The sequence below is a fragment of the Phyllobates terribilis genome, unplaced genomic scaffold (assembly GCF_046119375.1).
Source record: "Phyllobates terribilis strain yellow unplaced genomic scaffold, ASM4611937v1 Scaffold_8__6_contigs__length_399053987, whole genome shotgun sequence".
Lineage (NCBI taxonomy): Eukaryota > Metazoa > Chordata > Amphibia > Anura > Dendrobatidae > Phyllobates > Phyllobates terribilis.
The window spans coordinates 322,837,290-322,858,172 of record NW_027362768.1 but is presented as its reverse complement, the minus strand read 5'-3'; the positions used below and the strand labels follow the sequence as shown (position 1 = coordinate 322,858,172).

Sequence of the window (20,883 nt, the reverse complement as noted above, 5' to 3'; positions counted from 1 at the left end):
TCCTGTTCTGTTTCTCCTGCCTGTCCGCCTTCCTGGAGGCTGTATTTCCAGGCCTGTCTGAACACGCTCCTAGCCTGTTCGTCCCGCCTTCTAGGGGCCGCATACCTAGATCTGTTATCTGTGTTTTCTTGCCTGTCTGTCCGCCTTCCTGGAGGCTGTATTTCCAGGCCAGTCTGAACACACTCCTAGCCTGTTCGTCCCGCCTTCTGGGGGCCGCATACCCAGACCCGCTCCTGTATCTTACTGCAGTGTTAGTTCCTGTCTGAACACTCAGTTCCTGTCTGAACACTCTCCTAGTCTGTTAGCTGTTTTTCTCTATGTCCGTACCTTCCCTTTTTCTGCAGAGTCTGAACCTGCACCTAACTCCTACTCGTTGTCACTGTACTTCCGTTTGTGCGTTTAGAGTCCACTCGCTACTTCATTGCTGGTATCTTGTGTGTATCTGGTTCTGCCTTTCCCTTCCAGTCTGTTCCGTATGAACAGAGCCCTGTCCCCTCTGCTCTGCCTTTGCTCACCGCTCCGGCGGTTCCTGCCCGCTCTGCCTTGCTCACCGCTCCGGCGGTTTCTGCCCGCTCTGCCTTGCTCACCGCTCCGGCGGTTTCTCTCTGCTCTGCCTTGCTCACCGCTCCGGCGGTTCCTGCCTGCTCTGCCTTGCTCACCGCTCCGGCGGTTCCTGCCTGCTCTGCCTTGCTCACCGCTCCGGCGGTTCCTGCCTGCTCTGCCTTGCTCACCGCTCCAGCGGTTCCTGCCTGCTCTGCCTTGCTCACCGCTCCGGCGGTTCCTGCCTGCTCTGCCTTGCTCACCGCTCCGGCGGTTCCTGCCTGCTCTGCCTTGCTCACCGCTCCGGCGGTTCCTGCCTGCTCTGCCTTGCTCACCGCGCCGGCGGTTCCTGCCTGCTCTGCCTTGCTCACCGCTTCGGCGGTTCCTGCCTGCTCTGCCTTGCTCACCGCTCCGGCAGGTTCCTGCCTGCTCTGCCTTGCTCACTGGTCCGGCGGTTTCTCCCTGCTCTGCTTGTCTACCGCATCTGCGGTTCTGTTCCTGAATCCCAGTCTGTACTGGACCCTATACAGCCTGTGCTCCAACCTGCTAGTACCTCTCCGTCTGCACGCCACCCATACTTGTCAGTACCCTGCTGTCTGCATACCAGCCGTGCCTGCCAGTATCCTCCTGTCTGCACTCCAGCCGTGCCTGCCAGTGCCTCCTGTCTGCACTCCAGCCGTGCCTGCCAGTGCCCACCTGTCTGCATGCCAGCCGTGCCTGCCAATACCCACCTGTCTGTGTGCCAGCCTAACCTGCCTGTTCCTATATTCCCCGGTGTGGATCAACAGCCGTGTCCGGGGTCTGGCCTGAAGTAGCACCTGGTCCCTCTGCTCGGTTCCTCCCTGGTGCACGGCGTCGTTAGCTGTCGTGCGACCTTGGTCGGATCGGGTTGATACTTAGTTACGCCCCTCTAGGCACTCTCCAGTTCATGGCACAGTGGAATCACTAAATCACGCACACGCCAGTCAGCCCGGGCGTGTGCATAACACTCTACAGATATAATAGCTCAATATGCAGAGCACCTTAATACATTTGACCACATTCCTATGTTCTTTCCATATCTATGTTATATTCCCCCCTCTTTTCTTTGAGTTTTCATAGGACACAATTGATCTTGTCACAGTAAAGCAATCTTGGGGTATACTTACAATGACGTCTATGGGGCAGTAGTCATTTATTCATATTGAGATGGTGGTCACTATATAGGAATGTTTTGGCATCTGTAGGTGTAGGCATCCCCTGTATATGACTCATTGCCACAATTAATATTCTTTATAGTCAATGTTTTGGATGGCCTAGGTCCGGTTTTTAATATTTTCTATCAATGGTGTGTGTGCCCTCCTCTGTGCAGTGTCATTCCATAACCATGGATGTACTAATAAAGGGTTTTTATTTCAATTACTTTAATGACCTTTTGTTCGGTTTCTTTGTAGGTATTATGTAATTCTCCGAATGGTCAGCCATTCTAAGCCTGAGCAGACATATGTCAATTTAATTGATGTGTGATTGACATTGTTCTTCCCTATATTGCAGTGACATATTTATACTGCCATTGTCCAGTATTTTTTCTAATTAATCATCCTAGTGGGGTTGAGGTTGAGAACGTGTGTGAAACAGTTATGCTCTTCTATTCCCTAAAGGCCCCGTCACACTAAGCGACGCTACAGCGATCCCGACAACGATACGACCTGTCAGGGATCGTTGCTGCGTCGCTATGTGGTCGCTGGTGAGATGTCAAACAGTCAGATCTTCCCAACGACGCAGCAGCGATGCGGCGACCCGTAACGATCTGTATAACGATGCACGCCTATGTGTTTCTGTGTCTGAGTCGTTAACAAGGTCGTCGGTAAGGTGTCAAACACAGCGATGCATGCTACCCAGCGGGGCCTCAACGATCAAAGAAATGTCCAGACCTTTCCGACATGACCAGCGATCTCACAGCAGGGGCCTGATCGCTGCTAAGTGTCAAACGTAGCGAGATCGCTACTGAGGTCGCTGTTGCGTCACAAAACTTGTGACTCGCTAGCGATCTTGCTTAGTGTGACGGGGCCTTTAGGGTTGGAAGCTACAATTGTTTAAAATGTCTTGTGCTGAAGCATTAAGATATCTTTTCACTGGAACTAAGGGGCCTAGACCAACCCCTAAAAACAAGGCCATACCTCCACCAGAAAACTGTACAGCGGGCACAATGCAGTTAATAGGGTAACGTTCTCCTGGCATTCACCAAATCCAGACTCATCCATCAGATGCCAGATAGAGAAGTGTGATCCGTCACTGCACAGAACTGGTCTCCTCCAGAGTCCTGTGGTGGTGGCGGCTTCACACCACTCCATCCGACGCTCGGCATCGTGCTTGGTGATGTAAGGCTGCATGCAGCTGCTCGGCCATAAAGCTCCTGGCGGGGGCGCAGTGTTTGTGGTGATGTTGTTACCAAAGGAGAATCTGGACTCTGCAGTTATGGAGTCAGGAGAGCGTTCTGCCCTCTGCTCCTCAGCACTCAGTGACCCCGCTCTGTAATGTTCCGGGGTCTTCTGAGTTGCTGCAGTTCCTGCCACTCCTTAATAATATCACACACATGTGATGGGGGAAGATTTAGGAGGGAAAAAATGTAATATCCAGACTTTTTACCCCGGTGGCTCCTATTACAGGACCGCGCTGGTATCAGTGGGCTCTGCACCACCAGCCGTTCTGTCATATGTTAGTAACAGCACACAGCATGGGAGGGCGGATGTTATACACCGGGGGGCGTGGGGATTGATGTTATACACTGGTGGGGGGCGAGAGTCTTAATGTTATACAAGGCCGAGGGGCCAGATGTTATACACTGGGGGTACGAGGGGCTAGATGTTATACATGTCCGAGGGCTGGATGTTATACACTGAGGGGCAAGGGGATGGATATTATACACTGGGGCGAGGGGACGGATATTATACACCGTGGGCGAGGGGACGGATATTATACACCAGGGGCGAGGGGACGGATATTATACACCGTGGGCGAGGGGATGGATGTTATACACTGGGAGCGAGGGGACGGATATTATACACCGGGGGGGGGGGCGAGCGACCGGATGTTATACACCGGGGGAGGGGGGAGCGAGGGGCCGGATGTTATACCCTGAGGGCCGGATGTTTTGCAATGTGGGGCTTGGGGTTGGATATTATACACTGGGGTTGAGGGGATGGATTTTATACACTGGCGGGGGGGCGAGGGGACGGATGTTATACTAAACTAGGGACGAGGGGCAGATGTTATACTAAACTAGGGGCGAGGGGCGAATGTTATACACCGGGGGAGTCGAGAGGCCGGATTTTATAAACTGGGGGTTGAGAGTCCAGATGTTATACACCGTGGGCAATGGGACTAAATGAAAAAAGCAGAATTGGGTGACTAGGAGTTTTGTCCTATAATGTATGTGCATTTGCCTTCCCTTTAGAAACTCTCCCTTGTGATTCTGCAGTGTCTTAGAGGTTGACTATCTTTTCCTACATTCCTCAGGAGTTTCTCATGAAACAGACTTCCAGTGGCTTGCCCAACTCCGCTATTACTGGGAGAATGAGAATGCGAGAGTGCGAATCATCAACTGCAATGTGAAGTACGCCTATGAGTACCTGGGCAACTCCCCACGCCTGGTCATCACTCCGCTCACTGACAGATGCTATCGGACTCTGGTATGATGTGATGGGTTATGCTCAGAAATCTTTTTACTTTTGTATGATGCATGAAACTTATTAGCAAGTTTATTGATATTTCATACTAGTTCTTTCATGTTTCATTGGTAGATCGGTGCTTTTTATCTAAATCTTGGTGGAGCTCCAGAAGGTCCGGCCGGCACAGGAAAAACCGAGACCACCAAAGATTTGGCCAAGGCGCTGGCCGTGCAGTGTGTGGTCTTTAACTGCTCTGATGGTTTGGACTACATAGCAATGTCAAAGGTACATACAATGTTAAGCTGCTCCATTGCAGATAATAAACTGACTCCAACCGATGTTCTGCTGACATCTTTTGATTATATATACTTTTTTTTAGTTTTTCAAAGGGCTGGCATCATCGGGAGCATGGGCGTGTTTTGATGAGTTTAACCGTATTGAGCTGGAGGTGTTGTCCGTGGTGGCCCAGCAGATTCTCTGCATCCAGAGAGCCATCCAGACGAAGATGGACATGTTCAACTTCGAAGGAACAGAACTGAAGCTTAACCCAAATTGCTTCGTAGCCATTACCATGAATCCTGGCTACGCGGGACGTTCTGAGCTGCCGGATAACCTCAAGGTAAAGAGTCCCAGTGCCTTGCATCGGGCCCTTCCACAACATTTCTATAGGATTAAGCTCAGGACTATGTCTCGGCCATTCCAAAACTTTATGTTTATTCAACCATTCTTTTGTAGAACGACTTGTGTCTTTGGGCCATTTTCTTGCTGCATGACCCACGTTTTCTTGAGATTCAGTACATAAACTGATATCCTGATATTTTCCTTTAGCATTTGCTGATAGATTTTAGAATTCATTGTTCCATCAATGATGGCAGCCGTCCTTGGCCAAGTGCAGCAAAACAGGCCCAAAGCATGTTACGATTACCATCTTTGTGTTTCATAGATGATAGGAGGTTCTTATGCTGTAATGCAGTATTTTCTTTCTGCAAACATGTAGCTTCTCACTTAAAATCTCTATCTTGGTCTCATCCTTCCACAACACATTGTTCCAGTTACCTATTGGTGTGCCCAGGTGAGTTTTAGCAGTGACATTTTAAATCGCATTGGCTTTCTTCTTGCAATCCTGCCATGCTCGCCATTGTTGTTCATTGTCCTTCTGATGGTGGACTCATGAACAATTACATTAGCTAATGTGAGGAGAGGCCTTTAGTTGCTTAGAGCAGAGGTCCCCAACCGCCGGTCCGCGGACCAGGACCGGGCCGTTGGGGTTTTTCAGCCGGTCCGCGGCGCCGCTGACAGCTAGCTCCGCGGCCCTGCGCCTGGTCAGAGCTCGCTCTGTGTGGATTTATAATGTTTTCTGCCATAGCCGTGACAGCTCGCAGCTCCCGGCAGAGAACATTATGCAGGACGGGGTGGGGCGTCGGGCGGGTCTTAGTGACGCAGCCCTCCACAGCACAGCATGGTACCTGTTGTACGTCACGGGGCGGGTCTTAGTGACGCGGCCCTCCTGCACAGCATGGTGTGTTCCTGACGGGGTGGGGCGGCAGGCTCTCCTCACTGACACGCCCCCGGCAGAACATGTTATGTGGGGCGTGCTGGGGCAGCAGACTGGCTTCAGTGACGCGGCTCCCGGTACCGGTGTTCAGTGTGTAGCGCTGCTAAGCAGCAGCGTTGTATGCACTGACGCTCAATGTACAATGCTGCTACTTAGCAGCGCTGTACACCGAGGTCCCGCCAGCATCCTCCCCATACAGCTCCACCCCTCCATAACCCCACCCCCATATGACCTAAGCCCCGCCCCCACCCCCACCGGGCCATGGAAAACTGGTCTTGCTTAAAGCCGGTCCCTGGTGCAAAAAAGGTTGGGGACCTCTGGCTTAGAGGTTACCTTGAGTTTCTTTGTGACCTCACAGACTGATGTAGCTTTAAGTCAAATTACTCTGTCGCCTCATTGGGGGACACAGGACCATGGGTGCTATGCTGCTGTCCACTAGGAGGCGATACTATGCTTAATCTGAAAACGATTAACAGTGGCTCCTCCTCTGCAGTATACACCACTGGACGGCGTCAGCCATCTTCAGTTTTTGCTTAGTGTCGCAAGGAGGCACACCTAAAGATTTTTACTCCATTTTTTTCCGATTTTTATTTTTCCGACGGAATTACAGATGAAGATAAGTGGGTTTCCTGCGAGACTCCCGGCATGGCTGCTTCCTCTGCCCCCTTTTATGGGGTGCACAGTTGAAGTCGAGACGTCTCCTTACCATGTCGCTCCTTCCCCAGCCCCTCGAGTGCTGGTCCGAAGTCGAGACCCCCCTCCTTCCCCAATTCCTTTTGGTCTCTGGGTTGAGGTTGAGGCGAGGATAACAGCCCCCTGATGGTGACAGCAGCACCCTCCCTAATCCCCCTCTGGGGGGTATTAGGTTGAGACACCTCAGGTAGGGCCTGTGCAGGCAGCAATCTGCAGCTCCCAGTAGCTGACACTCTGCACAGATTTCCAGGAATCCCAGCCCTGCTGTAGACTCCTGTTGGGGCCGGGGGACAGTGCAGGCAGACAAGGCATACAGAGACACAGGCCTTCCCAGCCCTGTCTCTCTGCTGGCACCAGCGCTATGGTGCCTCAGGGGGACCCTTTAAGGGCCCCCCCTTACGCTGATACCCCCACCGCCATCTCTGCCGTTAAAACCGGGGGGGTCCGGTTTTAAATTTACACCGCGGCTCCGGCCTAGTCGAAGCCGCAGCCCACTCTCCGAACTGAAAGGGCGCGTTTTTCAGCATACTGCCGCCCTTTTCAGCTCTCCGCCCACCTTCTTCTCCACACTCCAGCGGCCATTATCTGCTGAAGGATCATTAACCCTGCAGTTACCGGTCGGCAGCAAGTCTCCGGGGAGCACAGGATTGTGGATCTATGGCACTGGATTTAAGAGGCACACTGGTGGGGTAAGATCACAGCTGGAGTCTCTCACTCGGCTGTGAATCCTATAAGCTTCTCTGCATTACTGGCCCCCTCTGCATAGCCACCCCTGTATACTATGCCGGGCTCAAGGTCCAAGAAAACCAGGCAAGACTGCTATTATGCACTCTGTACAGCCTGCAGTAATACTCTCCCTAGTGGCAGCACGTATCCACACTGCCAGTACTGCATGCAGACTGCTGTGCCAGAGCCCCATGAAGCCATTGCCAATACTTCGGTGCCTAATACCACACCGGAATGGGTCACTCAGATGTCACAATCTATGATGCAGTCTATAGATAACCTCACATCCACATTGCTTCAGGCTCTGCAGAGTCATGCCTCGGCTATGAACACTACTCAGCAAAGGGAGCGTTCCACTCGGGGACATGATGGCACGGGCACATCCACGTCTAGGTCGGGACGCAAGCGGACCCACAGGTCACGTTCATACCACACGGTCGTCCCCTTCCAGTGAGAGACACCGTACTCCCAGCTCATCTAGACCGTGCCCTGACAGGGACAGACAATGCAGATCCCCACAGTCATCCCTGACCAGAGAAGGCCTCCGCTCCGGTTCTCCCAGCAGGAGACGCCTTAGTAATGCACAGGATTCGGAAGACATCTGTGATTCCGACTCAGACAAGGAAACCGAAGGGTCCCTAATCCCTATCCCCCCTGGCAATACAGTGCTAGTTGATGATCTAATCTCATCCATCCATCGGGTGCTGGACATCTCCGACCCACCCCTGGAGACACCAGGACATAAAATTTCCTTTGAAGGAGTCCTGAAACCGCCTAAGGTCTTCTTTGACCACCCAGAGTTTAAAGCGATCCTTAAAAAGCAGTTCTCACAACCTGAGAAAAAGTTTACTAATCGCAAATATCTGGAGGCGCGGTACCCCTTCCCACAGGAGGTCACCAAACAGTGGACAGAGCCACCTGAAGTGGATCCCCCAGTCTCCAGACTAGCAGCACAGACACTCCTTTTACTGCCAGATAGCTCAACCCTCAGGAACACAGCAGACCGGCAGGTGGAACGCATGGCTCGTTCAATTTTCGAGGCCGCAGAGGCCTCCCTGGCTCCCGCGTTTGTCTCAGTTTGGGCTGTCAAAGCCATCTTGGCCTGGGCCCAAAATTTACAAACTGACCTACAAGCTTCTACCCCTGAACTGTTGGACCAAGTGCCCCAAATAGCAGTTGTAGCAGATTACATGCTCCATGCAGCTCTGGATTCTGCAAGGGGTGCAGCGGGGATAGCATCAAACGCCATCACGATTCGGCGTATCCTCTGGCTGCTGGAATGGAAATGAGATGCAGCCTCAAAGAAGTCCCTCACGCACCTCCCGTACCTCCGTGGTCGACTTTTTGGTGAACAGTTGGACACAATGATATCCAACGCCACCGGGGGTAAGAGTACCTCTCTCCCCCAACTGAAGCCCAAACATACTTACAAAAAGCACAATCAAGCACGATTCCGATCCTTTCGGAACTCTTCCGGCTGGTCCGTCTCGCGACCAGCACAAAATAACAACCACGCTCCACGCAGGGACAACTCGTGGTCGACGCAAAAATCGGACAAGACCTGGCAATCAAGCGCAGGCCAGTCAAAATTTACAGGAGGAAAATCTCGACAGGGAGTTTCAGTTGACGTCGTCAACCAGGAGGTCCCTGCACTGGTGGCTCAAACCAACCTCACTAACAAAGGGGAAATCCTTTCTCACGGGTCGATGGAAAGTTCTGACCACCGACGCGAGCCTGATGGGTTGGGGTGCGGTACACCTACACCACAGAGCACAGGACAAGTGGTCCCCAGCAGAAGCGGCCATGCCCATCAACATCTTGGAAATTCATGCCATTTTCCTGGCGTTGAGAGCCTTCCATCACTTACTGGCCGCCTCTCACATCAGAGTACAGTCGGACAATGCCACGGCTGTGGCATATGTAAATCATCAAGGGGGGACCCGCAGTGCCCAGGCGATGCGAGAAGTGACATACATTCTCCACTGGGCGGAAGACACAGGTTCGGTTCTCTCTGCGGTCCACATTCCGGGTGTGGACAACTGGGAAGCAGACTTCCTCAGCCGGCAGGGATTGGACTCCGCAGAGTGGTCTCTCCATCCCGAAGTTTTTCACCAGATCTGCCATCGCTGGGGGACTCCGGACGTGGACCTAATGGTATCTCACTTCAATGCCAAAGTCTCCAACTTCATGGCCAGAACACACGACTCGCGGTCGCTAGGAGCGGACGCCCTGGTTCAGGACTGGACCCAGTTCCTTGTCCTGTACATTTTTCCACCTCTCCCACTAATATCCAGAGTGGTGAGGAAGATCAAGCAAGAAGGAGTTCCAACCATCCTAATCGCACCAGACTGGCCCAGACGTACGTGGTACGCCGACATCGTGCTGCTCACAGCAGACGTCCCCTGGCGTCTCCCCGACCGCCCGGATCTTCTGTCACAAGGCCCGTTCTACCAAAAGAACTCAGGGGCCCTCAATTTGACGGCATGGCCATTGAGACCTGGGTTTTAACCCAGTTAGGGTTCTCGCCTGACGTCATTGCAACCATGATCAGAGCTCGAAAGCCAACCTCTGCAAAGATTTATTACCGTACCTGGAAAGCCTTCTTTACCTGGTGCGAATCTCGTGGCCAGACCCCATTCCCTTATTCCCTCCCCAGGGTACTTGGTTTTCTCCAATCAGGTCTGGAAGCCAGACTGTCCCTGGCCTCCCTTAAGAGCCAGGTGTCAGCTCTCTCAGTGCTCTTTCAGAGGCGCATTGCGAACAAGCCGCAAGTAAGGACATTTCTTCAGGGTGTTTCCCGATTGGTTCCCCCCTACAGACGACCACTAGAAACGTGGGATCTCAACCTGGTGTTCACAGCATTGCAGGAAACACCCTTTGAACCCCTTAGGGAAGTCTCACTCCGCCTTCTATCCCAGAAAGTGGTTTTCCTAGTGGCAATTACCTCGCTACACAGGGTGTCTGAACTCACAGCACTCTCCTGCAGACAACCCTTCCTGGCTTTTTACCAGGACAAGGTAGTTCTCCGTACGGTTCCATCCTTCCTTCCGAAGGTTGTGTCCAACTTCCACCTCAATGAGGAAATTTCACTGCCATCCCTCTGTCCGGTCCCGGTTCATAGAGTGGAGAAGGCTCTGCATACGCTTGACCTTGTTAGGGCACTGCGTATCTATGTGTCTAGGACTGCGCCCTTCCGGAAGTCTGATTCTCTTTTCCTTCTTTCGGAAGGCGACTTTTATGTTCTGCTACCAAAGCTAAGGAAAGAGAGGAGATCTGTCCCTACTATAGGACTCAGCTGAATCCCTACGATGTAACAGGGAACCTGATCCTGCGATCAGACCTGCTAAAGTCCTAATCTAGTCTGTACGGAGACCTATAGATGTGGGGAGGGAATCCCTACAAGTACTAAGGACTGGGAGGAATATGGGACACCTCCTAACAGAAATAGTAGCAGACAGACGAACAAACAAAATAGATAGAACAAAGAGGTCCGTAGACCAAGCAAACTAACAGAGCTAGATACAGAGCACAGGCTAGCTAGAAAGTAGATATACAATGAAGTCCAGCAAAGCCAGAAGGGCGGAGCAGGATTAAATAGGCCAACAAGGTCATGTGACCAGCAAAGGAAAAAAAAACCTAACAGCAAGGTTCTAACAGTGACCGCAAAGGTCTACCAGCTTCCAAAGCTACCCTTGCCAGGTGGATCAAATCCACCATACAAGAGGCCTACCGCCTCAAAAATTCTCCTCTTCCAGCAGGTATTACGGCACACTCTACACGTGCAGTAAGGGCCTCCTGGGCCATTAGGCACCGGGCCTCGGCACAACAAGTGTGTAAGGCAGCCACCTGGACTAGTCTACACACGTTTACCAAACACTACAGGGTTCATACCCAGTCCTCAGCAGACGTGAGCCTGGGTAGACGTGTTCTGCTGGCGGCGGTACCCCAATTGTAGGGGCCTGTCTACACAATATTCGTCCATTGCTTCCCACCCAGGGACTGCTTTGGGACGTCCCATTGTCCTGTGTCCCCCAATGAGGCGACAGAGTAAAGGAGATTTTTGTGTACTCACTGTAAAATCTCTCTCTCTTAGCCTCTAATTGGGGGACACAGCTCCCACCCTGTTGCCCGTTCCGGGCTGTTGTTATGTTGAGTTCTCATATCGTTTTTTCTTGAGCTCGTACATAGTTGCCTTCTTATAGGCATGGTTATGTTATCCATGTTACGTTCCTCCTACTGCTTTTGCACAAAACTGAAGATGGCTGACGCCGTCCGGGGGTGTATACTGCAGAGGAGGAGCCACGGTTAATCTTTTTCAGATTAAGCATAGTGTCACCTCCTAGTGGACAGCAGCATAACACCCATGGTCCTGTGTCCCCCAATTAGAGGCTAAGAGAAAGAGATTTGACGGTGAGTACACAAAAATCTCCTTTTATGCAGTAATACAGAAATTTTTGAGAGATTCACAAACTTTCAAGTAAATACTAGGTTTACAAAAGAAACATAAGATTTCATCAAAGGGATTATTCTCCCCCAAACCTCTATGAGATTGTACATTTCCTATGTATAATCACAACACCTGATGCCCTCATTTCTGCGAGCTCCTTAATATTGATGTCCCATTCTCCTATTTTCCAAAATGTACACAGTAGAGGTGTGGAGATAGATTTGGAAAGTGTTAAAGGGGTATTCCCATCTCCAAGATTCTATCCCAATATGTAATAGGTGTAATAATAATATTAATAGCAAATACCTCCAATTGGAAATGTAGTATAGTTCTTCTGATTAGCTATGTTACTTACCCCATGTGCAGGACATAGCAGTAGCTTAGGTATCCATGGTTACGACCACTAGCAAATAACTAACTGTTACTATGAGTGGTCGTAACCATGGATACCTAAGCTACTGCAATGTCCTGCACATGGGGGTAAGCAACATAGCTAATCAGAAGAACTATACTACATTTCTAATTGGAGATATTTGTAAACATTATTATTATTACACCTATTACATATTGGGACAGGATCTTATAGATGGGAATACCCCTTTAACCACACTTTGACTGACTTTCCTCTGATGTGGAATAGACACATCACTTTTAGGTCTGTGATGGAGGATAGTGTAAATGATCTGATCTCAGATTCACTAGATCTGAGATGATCTAGTGAATCCTGCTTTGAGCAGGGGGTTGGACCAGATGACCCAGGAGGTCCCTTCCAACTCTACCATTCTATGATTCTATGATTCTATGAAATGGACATAATGGGTTCCCCGGCTCTCTGCCTAGTTTACAGTAATTTAGTTTCATTTGTTGACTGACCCATCTGGTTTGCGCATTTCAGGTTCTTTTCCGGACTGTAGCAATGATGGTCCCCAACTATGCTCTGATTGCGGAGATCTCCCTTTATTCTTACGGTTTTCTGCACGCTAAACCTCTCTCGGTGAAGATCGTAATGACTTACCGGCTGTGCTCGGAGCAGCTCTCGTCCCAGTTCCATTATGATTATGGGATGCGTGCAGTAAAGGCTGTGCTGATCGCTGCTGGCAATCTGAAGCTGAAATTCCCCCATGAAAATGAAGATATTCTTGTAAGTTCTGAACTGTTGGTCGCTTTACATCTCGTATAGGATAGCATTACCATCTTACCGAGAGGCATTTGGATCACAAAAATTAGAGCTGTATGATTTTATAATAGCAGACAGAGACTTGCAAATAATTTCTGCACATTACTGTTCCTGGCTTGTTAGAGCTCATCTGTGCAAAAATGTCAAAACTGTAGTTGTTTGACAGGATTACCATCTTACCAAGAGGCATTTGCATCACAAATGACACAAATTAGAGATGTCTGATTTTAGAATAGAAGACAGACTTACAAATAATTTCTGCACATTGCTATTCCTGGCCTATTAGATCTCATGTGTACAAATTGTCAAAACTATAGTTGTTTGACAGCATTACCATCTTACCAAAAGGCATTTGGATCATAAATCACAAAAATTAGAGATGTCTGATTTTAGAATAGCAAACAGGAACTTACAAATAATTTCTGCACATTGCTGTTCCTGGCTTATTAGATCTCATCTGTGCAAAAATGTCAAAACTATAGTTGTTAAACACGTAGCCTGTTCATCTTATGGGACAGTTTTGATTTTTAACTTAAACACATGTATTTTAGGCTAAAAATCATTTTTGCAATTGGGTTTTATTAAAAATTTTGCATCGCTTGGCTTTCACCAGCTTTTTGATTCCCTGCACATTCAATTTTGATAAGGTCTGTGGTCATAAATAAACTGAGAGGAGCTCAGAAAAAGACAGATAAAACATTTACAAACTCCCCGTCAAACAGCAAAAACGAGTTCACTGACAGTATCTCACTTAACTCATTCTGCAGCCGGCAATTAACAGTGCAACACAGAGGCCACATGTATTCCCTATGGAAAAACAATTCTGCAGCATATTTTAGTGCAACTCAGCAGCGTTTCATTCCTCTTTTATCATTTCTGGAAATGTACGAATTAATTGAAATCTGTCAATAACAAGTACCCTACACAGTCTGACAATGTCACCACTGTTTGGGCACAGTCAGATTGTATAGGGTTGTCCCCTATATAGATTATATATACATTATATATAATTTACACATACATTTCCAGGAGGTATAACACAGGGACGATACAATGTAGAGTTTTAGGAAAAGAGGTTTCATACTTATTTACTCTGTCACCTCATTGGGGGACACATGACCATGGTGTTGTGCTGCTGTCCACTAGGAGGCGACACTATGCATAATCTGAAAAAGATTAACCGTGGCTCCTCCTCTGCAGTATACACCCCTGGACGGCATCAGCCTTCTCCAGTTTTTGCTTAGTGTCGCATAGGAGGCACACCTAAAACTTTTACTCCATTTTTCACTGATGGGATTACAGATGAAGAAAAGTGGGTCTTCTGCGAGACTCCCGGCATGGCTCCTTCCTTTGCCCCTTATTATGGGGTGCACGGTTGAAGTTGAGATGGCTATTCCCCATGTCGCTCCTTCCCCAGCCCCTTGGGTGCTGGTTCGAAGTCGAGACCCCCCTCCTTCCCCAATTCCTTTTGGTTTCTGGGTTGAGGTTCAGGCGAGGATATAGCCCCCTGACGGTGACAACAGCACCTCCCTAATCCCCCACTGGGGGTATTAGGTTGAAACGCCTCAGGTAGGGCCTGTACAGGCAGCAGCTCCCAGCAGCCAGCACACTACGGCTGAATCCAGGGACCCCAGCCCTGTTGCGGGCTCCTATCAGGACCGGGGGGAGTGCAGGCAGAACACAACAGAGACACAGGCCTCCCTGCGCCCTGTTTCTACGGCAGCACCAGCTCTACGGTGCCTCAGGGGGACTCTTCACAGGGCCCCCCCTTCCGCTTATACCCCACCGCTATCCTGCCTTTAAATCCGGGGGGGTCCGGTTCAGATCCGGCCCCCTCCAGGACTTCCGTGCCGGCCTGCAGTCCCTTTGGGCATCAGGCATCTAATTTAGGCCGCGGCTTCTGCCTAGCCGAAGCCGCCACCTCCTCTCCCCGGCCCGCCCCCGGATGACAAATATGACACTACAGTGTCATAGAGGGGGCGGATCGAGACTGAAAGGGCGCGATTTCACACAGTTCTGCCGCCCTTTTCAGCTCTCTGCCCCCCTTCTTTCTTAACTTTACTCCAGCGGCCATTATCTGCTGCAGGATAAGGGAAGACCAGCTAGTCTCCCGGGGGCACAGGACCGTGGATCTTCGGCGCTGGACCTAGGGGCACTCCGGTGGGATAAGATCACAGCTGGAGTTCTTCCTCGGCTGTGAGTCCAGGCTCCTCTGCATAGCCACCCCTGTAGGGCCCTCTGCATTGCCACCCCAGTGCACTATGCCGGGCTCGAGGTCCAAGAGAACCAGGCAGGATTGCTATTATGCACTCTGTACAGCCTGCAGCAATACTCTCCCAAGTGGCAGCACGTACCCGCACTGCCAGGACTGCATCCAGACTACTGTGCCAGAGCGTCAAGAAGCCCCTGCCAATCCCTCGGTGTCTAATGCTACGCTGGAATGGGTCACTCAGATGTCGCAATCTATGACGCAGTCTATAGATAACCTAACCTCCACATTGCTTCAGGCTCTGCAGAGTCATGCCTCGGCTATTAACGCTACCCAGCAAAGGGAAGGCTTGACTCAGGGACATGACAACCTGGGCAGATCCACGTCTAGGTCAGGACGCAAGCGGACCCACAGGTCACGTTCATCTGCGTCATCCCATAGCACACGGTCATCCCCTTCTAGGGAGAGACACTGTAGTTCCAGATCATCTAGATCGTCCCCTACCAGGGACAGATAATGCAGTTCTCCGCAACGATCCCCGACTAGAGAAGGCCTCCACCCTGGTTCACCCAGTAGGAGACGCCTTAGCGATACACAGGATTCGTAAGGCCATTATCTGCTGCAGGATAAGGGAAGACCAGCTAGTCTCCCGCGGGCATAGGACCGTGGATCTTCAGCGCTGGACCTAGGGGCACTCCGGTGGGATAAGATTACAGCTGGAGTTCTTCCTCGGCTGTGAGTCCAGGCTCCTCTGCATAGCCACCCCTGTAGGGCCCTCTGCATAGCCACCCCAGTGCACTAGGCCGGGCTCAGGGTCCAAGAGAACCAGGCAGGACTGCTATTATGCACTCTGTATAGTCTGCAGCAATACTCTCCCAAGTGGCAGCACGTACCCGCACTGCCAGGACTGCATCCAGACTACTGTGCCAGAGCCCCAAGAAGCCCCTGCCAATCCCTCGGTGTCTAATGCCACGCCGGAATGGGTCACTCAGATGTCGCAATCTATGACGAAGTCTATAGATAACCTAACCTCCACATTGCTTCAGGCTCTGCAGAGTCATGCCTCGGCTATGAACGCTACCCAGCAAAGGGAAGGCTCGACTCAGGGACATGATGACCCGGGCACATCCACGTCTAGGTCAGGACGCAAGTGGACCCACAGGTCACGTTCATCTGCGTCATCCCATAGCACACGGTCATCCCCTTCTAGGGAGAGACACTGTAGTTCCAGATCATCTAGACCGTCCCCTACCAGAGACAGACAATGCAGTTCTCCGCAGCGATCCCCGACCAGAGAAGGCCTCCACCCTGGTTCACCCAGCAGGAGATGCCTTAGCGGTACACAGGATTCGGAAGGCATCTGTGATTCCGACTCAGACAAGGAAACTGAAGGCCTCTGATCCCAATTCCCACTAGCAATACAGCTCTAGTTGAGGACGTAATATCGTCCATCCATCGGGTGCTGGACATTTCTGATCCGCCCCCGGAGGCACCACAACACAAGATATCCTTTGAAGGACTTCTGAAACCACCTAAGGTCTTCTTTGTGTTACGCTCGCGCCCGGACTGACTGGCGTGAGCGTGATTAGTGATCGCACTGTACCATGAACCGAGGAGTGCCTGTAGGGGCGTAACTAAGTATCAACCCGATCCGACCAAGGTCGCACGGCGGCTCAGTCGACTCCATGAACCAAGGAGGAACCGAGCAGAGGGACCAGGTGCTGCTCCAGGTCAGACCCCGGTCACAGCTGTTGACCCACACCGGGGAATGCAGGAACAGGCAGGCCAGACTGGCATACAGACAGGTGGGTATTGGCAGGCACGGCTGGTATGCAGACAGGTGGATACTGGTAAGCATTGCTAGTATGCAGACAGGTGGGTAGTGGCATGCACGTCTGGTATGCAGACAGGTGGGCACTGGCAAGCACGGCTGGTATGCAGACAGGTGGGTACTGGCAAGCACGGCTGGAGTGCAGACTGGGAGATACTGGCAAGCACGGCTGGAGTGCAGACAGGGAGGTACTAGCAGGTTGGAGCGCAGGCTGGATAGGGTCCAGTACAGACTGGGAGACAGGTACAGAGCCGCAGATGCGGTAGACAAGCAGAGTAAAGCGAAACCGCCGGAGTGGAGGACAAGGCAGAGCAGAGAGGAACCGCCGGTGCGGTGAACAAGCAGAGCGAAAACCGCAGGTGCGGTGGGCAAAGCAGAGCAGAGCGGAACTGCCGGAGCGGTGGACAAGGCAGAGCAGAGAGGAACCGCTGGAGCGGTGGTCAAGGCAAAGCAGAGAGAAACCGCCGGAGCGGTGGTCAAGGCAGAGCAGAGAGGAACCGCCGGAGTAGTGGACAAGGCAGAGTGGAGCGAAACCGCAAGTGCGGTGGACAGGACAGAGCAGAGCGAAACCGCAGGTGCGGTGGACAAGACAGAGCAGAGCGAAACCACAGGTGCGGTGGACAAGGCAGAGCAGAGCGAAACCTCAGGTGCGGTGGACAAGGCAGAGCAGAGTGAAACTGCTGGTGCGGTGGACAAGGCAGAGCAGAGCGAAACCGCAGGTGCGGTGGACAAGGCAGAGCAGAGCGGAACCGCCGGAGCGGTGGGCAAGGCAGAGCAGAGAGAAGCCGCCGGAGCGGTGGGCAAGTGAGAGCAGAGGGAAACCGCTGGAGCGGTGAGCAAGCAGAGCCGAACAGGGCTGAGGGTGCAGGCAGAGAGGACAGGACTCTGTTCACATGGAACAGACTGGAAAATACAGGAAGATGGCTAGAACACAGGAGGTAGATACGGAGGAAGGGAAAAGGGACAAGCAGAACCAGATACACACAAGGTACTTACTATGAAGTAGCGAGTGGACACAAAACTCACAAACAGAAGTACAGAGACAACGAGTTGGAGTTAGGTGCAGGTTCAGACACTGCAAGAAAAGGGAAGGTATGGACATAGAGACAAACAGGTAACAGGCTAGGAGACAGTTCAGACAGGAACTGATACTGCAACGAGATACAAGAACGAGCCTGGGTATACGGCCCCCAGGGTGGCGGAAACAGACTAGAAGTCACAGGTAACAGGCCTGGGTATACAGCCCCCAGAGTAGCAGAAACAGACTAGAAATCAGAGATAACAGGTCTGGGTATGCAGCCCCCAGAGTGACGGAAACAGACTAGAAGTCAGAGATAACAGGTCTGGGTATGCAGCCCCCAGAATGGCGGAAACAGACAAAATGCAGGACAGGACCTGGCAATTCAGTTGCAAAGACAAACTGAGTGAAGGTGTTGCTCAGGCCCCTCCTTCTGGGTGGATTCTGTTTAAATATCCAGTGACTCACAGCAATAGGCTGGGGACGCATTAGGAGCGCGCCCACAGCAGCTATAAGAATCAGGAAGTAACTGGGCCGCCGCCCTAAGCAATCAGACAAGAGACATGCACACAGCATGAACTGGAGCAAGGTTTGTAGGCTGGACTGATGGGTAAGATTGCGGTCTTGCATAGTGGGAGGTGGCGCACTATGCAAGCACACCGCCAGGGATGTTACAGTACCCCCCCCTTTACGCCCCCTCTTCTTCAAGCCTGCAAGGGTCGTCTGCAGAGAATTTGGAGACCAATCCTTCTCATTAAGAGGATTACCTCTTCTGTCCACTAGAGGAAACGAAACTGGTCTCATCATCTTGGTGACTAGGATGCTTCCTCCTATCAAGCCATCCTCAGCAACAGATGAAGTGGGTGAAGTACCAGGAAAAGCACACAGAAAAGTCTCTGGTGGGTTCAGGAGACAACTGGAGGTCCTCCACCTGGTTGGAGGGGTGCAGAGACTCGGGGGTAACCACCGCCTTGACGTACACTTTACCAAGCTTACTGGATGAAATGGGCGGCGTACCAGGTACCGGGTGTAGGAAAGTCTCTCTCCGTTTATCAGGTAGCACCCCGCGGAATTCAGGAGACAACTGGAGGTTCCCCGCCTGGTTGGAGGATTCAGGAGACAACTGGAGGTCCTCCGCCTGGTTGGAGGGGTGCAGAGACTCGGGGGTAAACACCGCCTTGATGGACGTAAGACCAGATTTATTAGAGACGGAGGGTCCTTGCTTTGGGACCATCTTCAATCTGGTTTCAGAGATGACATGTCTGTGAGGCAGGACGGTACCTGAAGCCAGATCATTGGTACAATCGTCGAGACTGTGTGGGGACATCGCCTCCGCTTTTCTTCCTTCAGAGACTTCAGCGCACAGCAAGTCAGCGACTAGCTGATCTGGTGAAGAAGAAGAAGAAACTGCTGACTGTCCTGAAGATATGGGGACTGGACACCCCTTGTACCTTAGCAGTCCCCCAGGATACACCATGCAGGATCTCCAGACCTGAGCGGGCACTAGATCTCTCGGCTCTGGACGACCTGTGGGTAAGCCAGTCAGCACCTGGAATGTGAACTTCTTTATGTGTAATGCTCCAATCTGGAGCTTAATTTGTACAGACATATTTTGACTGTTTCTGAGTAGGGCCCGTCCTTCTGCTGACAATGCTCAAAACGGCTTCTGGAGTTGTCGGACGGGAATCAGACACCGACTCTTCAAGGCTTTAAGCCCAAAACTTCCGGTTAATCCGAGGCCTTCACTTGCCATGGAGACAGTCATGGTCATCTGTGGAGAGGAAACACTAACGCCAAGGGCTGCCTCTCCTACAGGCCTAATGTCTTGGGATACTCCAACCTTCGCTGGACAAAGACCGTCAGGGGGTCCCAAACCACCGCAGTGGGACCGCAATCTGATTTTGTGACTGAGTTTTGGCCTCTGCTTTGCCTGACGAACATAGTCATCCTTCATGGATTCTGTGCGGAAAGCTGCCTCTACAGGCTGGGAAACAGGATGTATTTGGGAGGACAGAACCTGACGTGACGGTTTACCTCTACGCCTAGCACGTCTGGACTGCCCCTTGAGGTTGGGAAGAGAAGTATTCTGTGGAGTATAGTCATCCTGTGTGAATTCTGGGTAGGCAGCAGTCTCTTCAGGCTGGAAAACTGGTAGGCTACCCACACACATTAAACATCGGGGCTGCTCCGGGATATTGGGAAGGGAAGCTTTAGCGGAGGCTTCAGGATTAGGGTCATCGAAGAACATTAGAAAGGCCACCAGGAAGGCCTGCAGGTCAAAGACGATAGGATCCCATGCTTCCCATAGGGGGGTGATCCATTTCAAGGCATCACCCGCTAGGTAGGACATCATAAATGCTACTTTAACCCGATCAGTAGGAAAATAGTGAGCATAGAACTTGAAATGCAGCATGCATTGCTCCACAAATGCACGGCTACGTTTTGGATCTCCATAGTACCGTGGAGGATCCGCAGGAACGAGTGCTGATAGATCCATTTGGGCTGGTGCGTAAATCGCCCGGGCCATAGCTTGAGAAAAAAAATTTCTTGGTGCACGTATTCGCCAGACAAGGATTCAAAATGTCTCTGAGAGCGAAAGACCGTGGGGCTCAGCGGGAACCATGGCCTGAGCAAACTGTTACGCTCGCGCCCGGACTGACTGGCGTGAGCGTGATTAGTGATCCCACTGTACCATGAACCGAGGAGTGCCTGGAGAGGCGTAACTAAGTATCAACCCAATCCGACCAAGGTCGCACGGTGGCTCAGTCGACTCCGTGAACCAAGGAGGAACCGAGCAGAGGGACCAGGTGCTACTCCAGGTCAGACCCCGGTCATAGCTGTTGACCCACACCGGAGAATGCAGGAACAGGCAGGCCAGACTGGCATACAGACTGGTGGGTATTGGCAGGCACGGCTGGTATGCAGACAGGTGGATACTGGTAAGCACGGCTGGTATGCAGACAGGTGGGTACTGGCAAGCACGGCTGGTATGCAGACAGGTGAGCACTGGCAAGCACGGCTGGTATGCAGACAGGTG

General features: G+C 51.6%; 1 protein-coding gene across 1 annotated transcript in view; it reads left to right on the top strand.

Moving 5' to 3' along the window:
• The window catches only part of DNAH12 (dynein axonemal heavy chain 12), a 161,508-nt gene that overhangs the window by 57,839 nt on the left and 82,786 nt on the right, over positions 1-20,883 (top strand). The window contains exons 25-28 of the mRNA XM_073644615.1: positions 4,039-4,211; positions 4,323-4,475; positions 4,570-4,809; positions 12,507-12,752. Of these exons, the coding sequence (XP_073500716.1) occupies positions 4,039-4,211; positions 4,323-4,475; positions 4,570-4,809; positions 12,507-12,752 (812 nt within the window). The remainder of the gene's footprint in view (positions 1-4,038; positions 4,212-4,322; positions 4,476-4,569; positions 4,810-12,506; positions 12,753-20,883) is intronic.